General features: G+C 51.6%; 1 protein-coding gene across 1 annotated transcript; it reads right to left on the reverse strand.

The window, feature by feature from the left end:
* Positions 1-252: 252 nt before the first annotated feature.
* Positions 253-10,174, reverse strand: COCSADRAFT_189437 (uncharacterized protein). The gene is made up of 5 exons (XM_007700566.1): positions 6,955-10,174; positions 3,567-6,905; positions 3,126-3,195; positions 1,545-2,987; positions 253-1,494 (listed from the first exon to the last, which is right to left on the reverse strand). Exons 1-5 carry the CDS (start codon positions 10,152-10,154, stop codon positions 334-336), a joined length of 9,213 nt encoding a protein of 3,070 aa, XP_007698756.1. The 5' UTR covers positions 10,155-10,174; the 3' UTR covers positions 253-333.
* Positions 10,175-11,890: the final 1,716 nt, after the last annotated feature.

Genomic DNA, 11,890 nt, shown 5'->3' on the forward strand with positions numbered 1-11,890 from the left:
AGTGTCGCGCGAATATGACATCCGAAAAGAAGAAAGGTATCAGCACTTAGGCTGCCTACTTCAATGTCACGAGCGACCACACGGCTTGTATTTGTTCGTAGTTATCACGACATAAATGTCGAGCAGATGCGTCATGGAGTTCCAAAAGCGGAATAGACAGATCTGATCGATCGTACATGCGGCACGCCGATCGCTCTTGGCGGCTCGCTAATCATCAAACACCATAGTACACAGTAGAATGTGATGTCATTTGTGCTGTACTTCATAACTCATGACGGCAAGATAAATTCGCTAGTATTATGTGCTGCAAAATAGCACAGGATCAACTTTCATCTATATAGTGTGCAATCCTTTTAGCGTCTTGGACGTCCAATCCTCGACATCAGTATTGGCCGACTCTATGGTCTGTTCAGCGCCTGAAGGGGGATCTGGCATGGCAGCAAATGCCACGGGGTTTGTTACATGGCCCAAGTCGAAGAAATCTAATTCAAGGTCCGCGGTCGCGTTTGTGAACCAATCTTCGCCCAGATCTGCGAGCTGCATTACGTGCTCGACACCTGCGTCGCTCGCCGCGGGGGCTACGGGCTCGAGCAATGCATCGTGCGGCGTGTCTGTCGGCGTTGGTGACTTTCTGTCAGCAGCAACCTCTGTTATGTTAGCAAACTGCAGCGCAATCCGGCTGAGCGTCTTGTAGGTAGGCGCAAGAGTTTGCATGTCGCGGATTTGATCTAGCACGGCCCGTACAGTCGTCTTGCGCTCAGTATCCTTGGTTGACTCTACATGTCCCTTTGAGCGGGCGAGAAAGTCTGCGCATACAATCATGATTGAGTGAAAAACATAGTAGAAATCCAGCCACGAGTATCCGATGATTCCAAGCTCGATACCGGCCCTGATGCACTGCAGGCTTTTGTGCACAGACTCGACGCAGTCTTCGGCCAGGGCAAGGGTTGTTCGCCAGTTGTCGGAATCGGTAAACATTTCGTTTTCAAGAAAGGATAGGCTACTCTCAATCTTTTGTACCAGGAAATCCCGGGTAACCATGCAACGCGTATGGTAATAGTAAATATGCAGCAGTAATACCATAGATCTGTGCTCTGACGTCAATGGGTAGCAGTCTAGCGACATGTTTGGCGGAACGGTTGCGATAAAAGCATCAAGTTCTCGCAGTAGAGCTTTTGCAACTGCAGGCGTCGGCGAGCGTTCTTCAGCCGAAGTTTGATCAAAATAAGCGCGTTGCCGGATACTATAAGACAGGCGGACGAGATCGAAGCAAAGGCTGGCAGAGTCTCCAGATATACTAGGTTGCCCGAATGCCTGGAATTCTGGCATGTGGAGTGACATTTCGCGATCGTCAATCGCGGTTGGGCGGCCGAGGACACTGCACAAGGTTTTTTCAAAAATGTAAATGGTCCACCAGACTTGGCGGCGTATATTCCGCTCGACAAACTCGAATTCTTGATTCGAAGCGTCTCGATGCATTCCCATGGTAGTTGCCTGCGACACGTCATTAATCAAGGAATCACTCTACCTAGTAAGTTACTGACCATGCGTGCAGCGAGGCCTATAAGCAGCCACGAACTGCTCTTTTGCCCAACGCTATGATGGTGCATGTTGAGCAGAACAAGTGCCTGGACATTATCCAGGCAGGCTGTTGTCAGGAGCCGCCGAAAGTAGTTTTTGGAAAATTTGAGGTATTTGACTCGTAGCTCACGGGCTTGCTTAGAGTCGAGTCCGTCCAGTTGCTGGCATCCAAAGGAGAAGACGAGGGCCAATGCCACCAGCCAGCCAATGTCCTTGCATTCATCGATCAATTCGGCTTTTCGAGAATATGTTGCCTCCACACGAAGATGGAACACGCTTCGATTGAACAAAGGCATATACATGTGAATCTGGCTAAAGTAGGCAGACACCAGGGCCTCGGCGGTAGCTTTTGGCGGTAAGAGAGTCCCGATGGAGTCTCTGCTCAGACTATGCTCGCGAGACAAAAATTCATCACTGGAATCATCCAGTTCTGACCTGGATCTTTTGCGACTTCTTTTGCCAGACAGGGGAATTTGAATTGTTTCAGGCAAAGTAAGATCTTCGTGAGAGGGGTCAGTGCTGCTGCGTTTCAGAATGGAGCCAGAGTTGCTGGATGGATCTGAGATGAAAGAGTGGGCGCTTGCACCCGTGATTGATATCCATCGAGCAGCAAGAGCGCGTATTGTTGTGGCAAGGCGAAAACTGCTCGAGGGACCAAAGTAGTGGGAGGTGCGTCGATTTGCTCGCAAGAGCTCTTCTGCCCGAGAGGGGGGTCGCTGGGAGTCGGAGAGGGTGCTGGGGCGATCATGTTTGCTTTTGATGGGTGGAAAATCATTGTGAGAAGAATGGGTAGTATCGTGTGTGGTGGCAAATGGGCCAGCGGGTGCCTGCCGGGGAAAGGAGGATGTTTGAAAAGGTTGAAGTGGAAGTTGTGGTTGCGGTTGTGGTAATAGTTGTTGTTGTGGTTGTTGCTGCGACGACGACGACGAGCGCTGGTCGGTGGCAGTGGCGGTGGCGGTGGTGTTGAAGATGTTTGCCGGAGTGAAGTCATCATTGGCAGGCATGGTGATATTCCTCGCGGCCGCGATCCTAAACAGCGTCTCGGTATCCTGAACATTATCGTTGGGGAACAGGCCCTTGACCAGGGCCTCGAGCGCCCTATAGCGTAGACTCAGCGTCTCGACACTGCCGTAGACGCGCTGCTTCCGGGGAAGTTTGGATTCGCAGGCCACACCACTTGCCTTGCAATCGGCGCATGGCATGTCTGCATTGTCGCGAATGCATCGCGCCCGGCGGATCTTGCATCGGTCGCAGCTCACCAGCGCCCGCTTGCGAGACGAGCCAGACTTTACCGGGCGTTCCGTCATGGCCGTATCGCATCCGAGGCTGGGCGCAAGGGGGGTGTGGAGGAGTAGGTTCAGTAAGGGGAGTGAAGGGCTGGCTTCCAGGAGAGGAGAAGCACTACTCTACGGGCGCGACGCCATAGCGGCAGATCAGGGTCTAATCTGGCTTCTGGCTTCTGGCTTGGGGGCAATTGGCAGCAAAGTTTGTCGTCATGTCGCTCTGGGTTGAGCGGAGCGTCTTCCGCGAAAAAGCACACGTACGCACATGCCTGCAGCCGACAGGTCGCCCGGCAGAGCCCATGTCTTTGTATGTAAGTAACCATGTACATATCTATGTACATGTGTAAAGTACATGCATCCATAAGACAGACATGCTCGGTCCCATTACCATCGCCGCTCGGCCTGAAATACTGGCGCGTCTTAGTCTGCTCCATACGAACTTCCCCTTTCGGCCCTTCTCGTATACCCCGACAGTCCGGCAACTCCGGCCATGGCCAGCTTGAGCGCCGGGCAACACGCCCCAACACCCACTAAGCACGCACAAGCCCATCTCAACACGCCCACGTCCTGGTGACAGATCATCTAGGCGAGGCGCTTGCAAAAGATAACCAAGTACAACATTAACCAAGAAGCTTCAAAACGCCTGGCTCGCTGCCCGAGCCACCCTCTCTACTCTACTCTAGATACACAGGGATGCCATACACCACCGCAGCCGCCCCGTTGAGATATCGCAACACGCAGGCCTTGCGTGCTTCGCGGACTGCCTCGTCCAGCCCGACTCCCCTCTGCCTCTCGCTCTCAATCCCACCATCGCCATCTGCTGCCCTGGCAGTCTTCTTTCCTTTCTTTGCGCTTCCCCCACCGCGCACCCCCTCCACCTCGTCCACCAACTGCCCAGCTCTACCTTTGCCTATGGCCTTCTTTGCGGGCGTCTTTCCCACACTCTTTGCAGGACCACCACTGTCGTCTTGTGACTCGGGCCACAGTCCCCATAGCTCGCCAGCCTTGACGGCAAAGCGATCGCAGTCCTTGTCCGTGACATCCCAAAGCATGCCCACAACAGCCGGTGCTCCGGCAGTAAGATAAGAAGCAAGCATACCTGACGGTTCGAAGATGCCGTTTTCACTAAGGTGCACCGAAGAGCAGCCAAATAGTAGCGTCGTCGCACATCCTGCTTTCCTGTCGTCCTCATCTCCTTGGCCTGCATACAGTCGTCGTACTGCCTTGGACTTGACATATTGTGCACCGCTGCCGTGACCAAAGTACAGCACTAGATCCTTTTCTCGCAGACTGCTTTCAAACTCCTTTTCCGATGGCGCTCGATTGCTAATGCGATCCCATGATCCCTGGAGTTGGTCTAGACGTGGCGCGATCGTCTTAGATGTGTGCGCCAGGTCCCCTGATGGGTTGAGCATGCTCGTCCCCCTCATATTGGAGCAAATGTGATGGCCAGCCGGCGCAGTCTCCGCTTTGGATCCGCACGGTCGTGCCGAGAGCAGCCTTTCGCGAAGGGCCGCAAGTGAGGGTAATCTAGAGATTGATAGCTGCTCTAGGCATGGCAGCGACTCCCACGGAAACCCGTGCAAGTCCTTATCCAAAATGAGTATCGTGTGACGACAAGCAGACTCCAGCTTGTGAGATGCACTGTGGTACGCCCGGAGAGCTTCATACGTCTCGACCACCATGGCATCGAAATCGAGTTCGTCATACGCGTTGCGCTCACCGTTGAACTGGAGGATATCGACAACAAAGTAAATCAGATCCATGAGCGCTTCGTCCAAGTCGAGTTCCTCATTGGTAGCGTCCCCAAGACCAATAAACAGCTCCAGAACTCGTGCATCCAGTACCGGTCGCTTTTGTTGGCTCTTCTTTTTTCGAGACGGTAAGTGCTCGTTCAGTATGTTCTCCAATGACTTGCGGAACTCTGCAAGCAGAGCTGGTTGTCTCTCGTGCTGTGAAAAGACACCCTTGAAGCCGCCAAGCCAGATGTTCTCCATGTTAATGAGTAGCTCATGCAGGCGCGTGTCGAGAGCCTCACGTTCAGCCCACCACTGTTGTCTTGCTTCCCTCGAAGTCATATCCTTGGCGCTTCGCGTGCTAAAGTCACTGAGCTCGATAATCTCGTCAAAGTCTCTCTTTCCGTCGTCAAACGAGAACTCGTCCTCGTCCATGTCGCGAGAGGCGTGGCGAGCCAATGGCAGGCGCAACACAAATGGCGACAAGCCCTTTTCGAAACGAGTAATGAACAGCTCGTCACGGGCCTCACTAAGAGCCAACGATACCGCATTCCACGTCTCCGGGATGATGTCAACGTAATCTTTTTGAAACTCCGATACCGACGCAAACGAAAAACTTGATGTATCCGTCACCGGCCATTGCATACACTCGTCGCGGGATAATTGCTCCTTTTCCGCCTCAGTCGACTCCTGTACAAGTCTCAATGCGTTGACCTTGGGCAGTTCGCTCATGTATGCGGCATACATTGGGTGCAGTGAGCCTGGCAGGTCGCTACCCGCTACAGCTGACATGAGCACTGTAACATGACCCAGCGCCATGGAGGTCTGGCGGAGCAAATGGTTCGAGCCATTGGTAGCACACAGAGCATGCGCTTCTACAAGTCTCTCTCGTGCTTCGCGGAGTGTGTCCATAAAGTCCTCTTTTGGTTGCTTCTTTGCTCGGCCAGATTTGGTAGTAGCAGAAGACACAAGAGTCCCTTTCTTGACAGGTTCTACCTCAGAAAGTCTGCGGTCTTTGAGACCAAAGGCAGGGAACGCAATTGTCGACTCTGGAAGTGTGTTTACAGTGAAGTCTTCCGCAATCTGTTTTGCACTCTGTGCGAGTCTCGCTTTGAAGGTTGCCCACATGTGCGATACTTCCTGGCTCAACCCATTCTGTAGGTCTTCGGCTTGACTAAGAAGTTTCAGGGCTTCAGCGAGATCGTCATGTAGGATATTCGCAAGTACAGCTCGATCCCTCATGCTCGCTTGGAAGACACACAATCCGGCACACTGGTCGGTAGTGGTCGGTTCCTCTGACGCTGGCGGAGCACCAGGTTGGCGGGTTGATTTTGGCGCCGTCTTTCCAGCCCGTGTTGTAGCTGCTCTAGGCCGAGTGCCGGTAGCAGACTTTGCAGTTGTCCGTGGTGCGGCTTTGGCCGCGGGCTTACGGCCTCTTGTTGCCGGTTTTGCTTTGGTTACCTTGGTTATATCTACTGTCAAGGATGACAGCTGATCTGTAAGTGCATCAACCGGAGCGGAAAAAGACTCCAGAGTCTTCACGTATGTCGGCGAACTCAAATCTTTCAGAAGCTGCTCCATGAGGTTATACGACGCTATCTCCTGCTCATACTGACCATTCCAGTGATGTGTTCTAGCAACAGCAGAATAGTAGCCAGCGGTCGATAAGCATTTGCGTGAAGTAGGCGCATCCAGCGATTTGAGAATAGCCTCAGCCTTATCGGGTCTATTGCTCTGGGCCCAACAGTCAGCACGCCAGCTGGCATTGTCAGTCATGAGTGTCGCAGATTGTGTTGCAGAAGCAACCTTCTCAGCTTGTTCGGCGACATAAATAGCCTCGTGCAGCAACCCTTGGTGAGCAAAGATTTGAGATTGTTGCATCAAAGCACGGTACATGGATGGGACCAAAGCCCAGAAGTCAGGTCCGCTAAGGGCGCCGTGGGTGACAGACATGACAACAGGCACACCTTTGTCAATACGGAGAGAGCTCAACGGGTCAAACGCTGTTCGGCTCGACCCATCTGCTTCGGATTCAAGTTCGTCTGCAGACGCGGCCTTCTTGGCGTTTGACCGCGATTCGAGGGCAGCCCAAATACGCCGGTTCAACGTGACGCACTGCCTCGCATGTCGAGCCGCTTCTTTGTATGATCCAGCAGCAGTAGCAGACAATGAATGAACATAGGAAGCATCTGCCACGATTCTGTTGAACCGTAGCCGGCCGGAGAGTGTGGTTGTCGGCTTCGCCAAGTCCAAAAACTGAGAGTCTCCAAGCGCAATAGATTGGGCATTTTCCATGATTGTCGAACTGTTGTATATCAGTACATGATAAGTAGAGAATGAAGTTTTGTCCTTACCATTTCGCTGGATTCCCTACACCTAGCAGATATTCTGCATAAGCCATGTGCCACTCCAGTCTAGCATCGACAGAACAGGTTCGGGATCTGATCAGTGCTTCAGCTTTGGCAAGGCAGAGGCCTGCTTTCCCAGTGTAACCAAGACGCAGCAACTGTAGCCCCAAAGCGCACAGCGTGGTGAGGAGCTCAGATCCATCGGCACTTTTTTGAAGCTCAAGAATGTCAACTAAAAGATGAAGAAGCGGCAATGCTAGGTACTCTTCGCCCTTTGCATTGAGATATTCCGCACATGCATGAAGGTCTCTTAGCCAAACATCCATATCGTCAATTCGATCGCTCAGTATATCCCAAGAAGATGCAGAGGTGACGAGAGACTCCCACGTGGCAAAGCATTGCTGAAGAGTTGACGTCGGGGGAGAGGATTGCTGCATCGAGGATTTGAGATCGTAAAGTGCTTTTAGGTGAGCTTGATATCCCTTCAATGCTTGGTCTTGAGACTGCTCTATTTCTGTGCTTTTGTCCCAATCAAAGCCGAAAGTTTGGTTGTCTTGGGACAGGATTTGGGGATCGTTTTGTAAAAGCTGAAGAATAGCGATAGACGACCTTAATCGTCGAACAGGGTATGTTTCCTCCACATACACTATACGGAGTCGCTCGATCAGGCTGCGAATTGATTTGTCTAGGTTCGAGTCCCATTTCCGATTTTTCGACAACGTTCGTAAGTTAAAGTGCAACTGCAACTCCAACATAGCCCCTTCGACGTCTGCATGAATTGTGTCAATGTCAAAATATGCGATTTCATCCGCCTGACGAATTCCAAACTTTACGAACGAATGATGGTAACCTTTCAGGAGCCTGGCAATTACACTAAATGGTCCAGTATCGCTGAATGTTACGGAAAGAGATGACTTTGCTGAAGTTTCGGAAAGCTGTCGCAGAATATCTGTAGTGAGGTGGCTTTGTATGCATTGCCGAAAAGCGTCGCGGGAGTTTTCAATTTGGCCCAGATCTTCCAAGGTCTCGCCTAGTTGCTCGAGCTTCATTGAGAGAAGTCCGCTCTCTTGCTCAGTTGGGTCTCTTGATTGTACAAGGTCGATGGAGCGCCGCATAGGCATGACTAAGGTATCGAGCTTGCAGCGGGTCCTCCGTAGCTGCATATAGAGAGCCCAGTAACCATTGGATAACTTGACAACATATGATCCAATGATAGATTCGGTTTCCTCGCCTGACATAGTTCCCTCTTTAACCTCTTCTTCGAAACGACGAAGTACGTGCGAGCATTCTTGTAACAATATGTCATAGTCTTTCCACTCGTCCTCAGTCTTGATGGTTTGTTTACAACATGCCATGACCGAGTCAATGGTACCCTTCATATATTTCCAGGCCAAAATTACCCGATCGTGGTGCTGACCTTGTGTTTTTGAGTCGGCTTTATGCGGGTATGCAGTACCCAGAAACCTTGCTGAGAAATGTATGCTTGCGGCGACGACAGACACAGTCTGTTGCGCTACAGCCAGCTTTTCGTCATCGTCTGAAGGCTTAGACAGACGTGCGATGAGGATCTTCGTTGCTGCTCGTCTCAGGGCGTTGACTTCTGCAAAGAGCGACTCGAGATCCGCCGCTGACCCACCCAGGCTTCCATTCAAGGCATCGAGGGCATTCGTAATTACGTCATTCAGATCAGTTTTCTTTTCGCCTTTGACGTAAGCCTCTATAGTGATGGTAGCTATTCGTATCGTCCTCGCTGTTTGCTTCACGGCAGGAGTTTTGGAGGTAGTGGAGGAAGTTGAAGAGCCTAACCATCGAAGAGCCTGGTCAGACAATCCCGCAGCCTGGGCAAGTGAGGACAAAGTCTTGCTCGCGGTGGTCGAGGCAGGAGCGCCATTTGGTGAAGTAGTGGAACCATCAGACCATCCTAATAGGTCTGTGTACAAAGTCTCGGCCAGCTTGTACTTTTTAATAGGAATAAGTTGGGATCTCCGGCCAAAGGCAGTCAAACACTTGGCGAAAGGCTCCGACAGCTCTAGTTCCTCATTACTCTGATGTTTGACGAGGCTCCACCACTGCTTCCTCACGCTAAAAGCCAAATGTTGCAGTAGCAAGACTTTCTCTGCAGATGGTTGCAGAGTGTTTGCGTCGTCCACACTCGAAATACTCGGGCATAGTGAGAGAATAGTCTGGGCTAACGACTCAAGCTGCCTAGCTACTTTAGCTTGACTGGCTGGAGACTTTGCAGTACTCAAAAGCAGATTCGCAGGTGAGGATGGGTTCGTGGGTTTCAGAAATTCCCAGGTCGCTTCAATTGTTCGTGGCCGTTTTAGTTTGGCGATGATACGCAATGTGTATGATTGGAAGCTGGCGGCCAGTGGTATAACAGTGCTACTGGGGTCTATGGCTGCAAAGTCCAAAAGTGAAGCCAGGCTTTCCTTGTCGGTAGCGCTAACTTGCTGTGCAGTATCTCGGCCAATGTGCCTATCCAACCTCCTTTTCAGCGTCCTTAACTCTTTGACGGCCATGTTGTCTAGGCCATGTGCAACCAGCTTCCCAATAAGCGCAAGCACACCATTTTCGTACTGCAGCTCCCTAGAATCTTTCCCCAGGACCTTTGCTGCTTCTGGGGTACCAAGGAATGCGAATGCCGTCCTTGCGCACTCGGCCGTAGCGACCAGGCCTGGATCAGGACCTGGGGACAGGAACGACGAGTATGACGACGACCGGCGCGGGGCGCGTTTATGAGGCGAATTGTGTACCTGAGAGGCGGATCGTTCGCGGAGAGGCTGTTGTGAGAGTGGCGGGGTCTTTGTTTGGCCGGGTCGCGCTGGCTTGCGAACATCTTCGGTGGGTGTTGGCTTCGACTTGGAAGGGAGCCGGGCGGCGATGACTGATATCGGATTCTTGAGTGCCTCGGCAAGTGTCTGGAGGGTCTTGTTTGCGACTTCGGTAGCCAGTATGTATTTCTCCCTGGGCGCAATTGTGTATGTCTTTTGTTTCTGACCATCTGCAGCCGCACCCGTCGCTGCTCTCCTCCGCGCAGTCGGTTGAGTCTTGCCCTTTACATTTTCTTTCTGTGGTGACTCGTCTTCCTTTTTCGAGAGAATTTCCTGGAGCGCGCTGACTGTGGCGTTGGAACATGTCGAGATCGATTGGAGGTCGGCTTTGATGCTGTTGATACGCGCGTGCGCTTCGTTCTTCGACGCCATTTTTTCGGGTATGCGTGATTTCTTCGTATGCGCTGCTTCTCATAGAGTGATTTGATTATACATTATTAAGAAGACGGGGTGCGCTGGTGGGTATGTTCTCACACAGTGAAGTCGGGGTTGGGACGCAACACGGCAGCCAAACATCCCAACAACACGCTACCGCATCTAGTTAGCTTGATTCGCCGCCAGTTCCCGTGCCGGAGCCGCGTTGCGGGCTGAACCCGTGACCGTCTTCCTTGTTGCTCCAACGTTTGTCCAACATGTTGTGCTGCACACAGCGTGCCATGTCTCAGTCCATGGTAGTGACTCTGCGATAAGTTACAGATGATTGACGTAATCAGAATGGCAAAATTCAACACCAACGGTCTCGCCTCGCCTCGCTAGCGACATCAAACAAACAGCTAGTGATTTGTAAGTGGGATGGTGCCAAGGATCGCGTCTTGTAGTTCTACTTTAGGTGTTTATCGAGGCTACGTATATTGGTATATCCTTTGCTTAAGATTGTTCACGGCTTGACATTAGCGACGAACAAAGAAGAGCTTTGCAACACCCATCACGGGCAGCTCATGCATTCAGACTAGCCTTCAGCTCCTTGGATCTCACAGATATTAACGAGGCTGTTGAATGGCCCAGAAATAGCTTAGATGTATCCAAGCCTAGACATGGGGAGTTGCATAGCGGCCGTGTGAGCGATTACTGATGTGGAGGATCTCGCTTGGGGTTTTGTGTACACGAATGCTGTGGCCCTCGGTAAACAACTAACATTATGCTGAACATCTAAAGTTCCACCGGCTGATTCATTGCTAGGTATGAAGCATGTGGCGTAAGCCATATTGTGGCAAACATACGAGTAGGATTATCATACATATTCTGACGCCGCGAGTTCTCTTGGCTATCAGGATACGGCATATCTCCGTATCCCAATCGTGAGAACAGAGATTAGGCACAAGACTTGCATCCGTCTCGCATTTACACACTCCTTTCGATGTAGGCCCTCGGTCCTGTTACTGAGAGTAAGCAGGCGGGAAAGACTGACTGACCGGCTAATCATGGGTTGTTTGTCGGTTGTCGCGAGCACCTACAGCCGTCACTAGTTGGTATCAGATCCAGACGAGCCTGTTAAACAGTCATTGGGGTATCCCTTACCTTCACTTGACCTCCTTTTCACGGTTGCCTATCATCGATTGCTTCCATATGTCAAAGAAGCACAGGTTTAGTCCGCCATCGCAGACAAACTGTAAACAGCTGTAGGCAGAGATCTTCAACCGTGACCGCAAGAATGATTCATGGCCACCGAAGGAAGATAGTGTAACAGCTTACATCCCATGTCATATGCTACATGCCCTAATTTCGCATCTTCATAGCGTACTACTTAGTTCCATCAAGGCCCTAAATACTCGTGTGGCGTTTCTTCCACTTTAGCGGGCGAGGTGAAATAGTATGTAAGAGTATTTCTCATAAGAGCTTCCTTTTGAGCGCCGTAGTATCTCGGCCCTTCTTAAATTGAGGATGTTGGTCACTCGGATGGTCCGGCTCCGCCAGCAGGTGCAAGACGGCACAGAGTGTGAGTTGTACGAACTATACTCGTATAGCCCGAGTCAGCATGCTGGTTCTGACAAGCCAAGTCTGGGGTGCAATGCATTGTACTCTATTGCTACAAGGCTGATGCAAATACATCCCGCCTCTTGGCCAACCCTGTGGCCTGGTTGGCTAAGACAACGTGATTGTTAGGCAGG

The sequence above is a fragment of the Bipolaris sorokiniana genome (assembly GCF_000338995.1).
Source record: "Bipolaris sorokiniana ND90Pr unplaced genomic scaffold COCSAscaffold_5, whole genome shotgun sequence".
In the NCBI taxonomy this organism is placed as follows: Eukaryota; Fungi; Ascomycota; class Dothideomycetes; order Pleosporales; family Pleosporaceae; genus Bipolaris; species Bipolaris sorokiniana.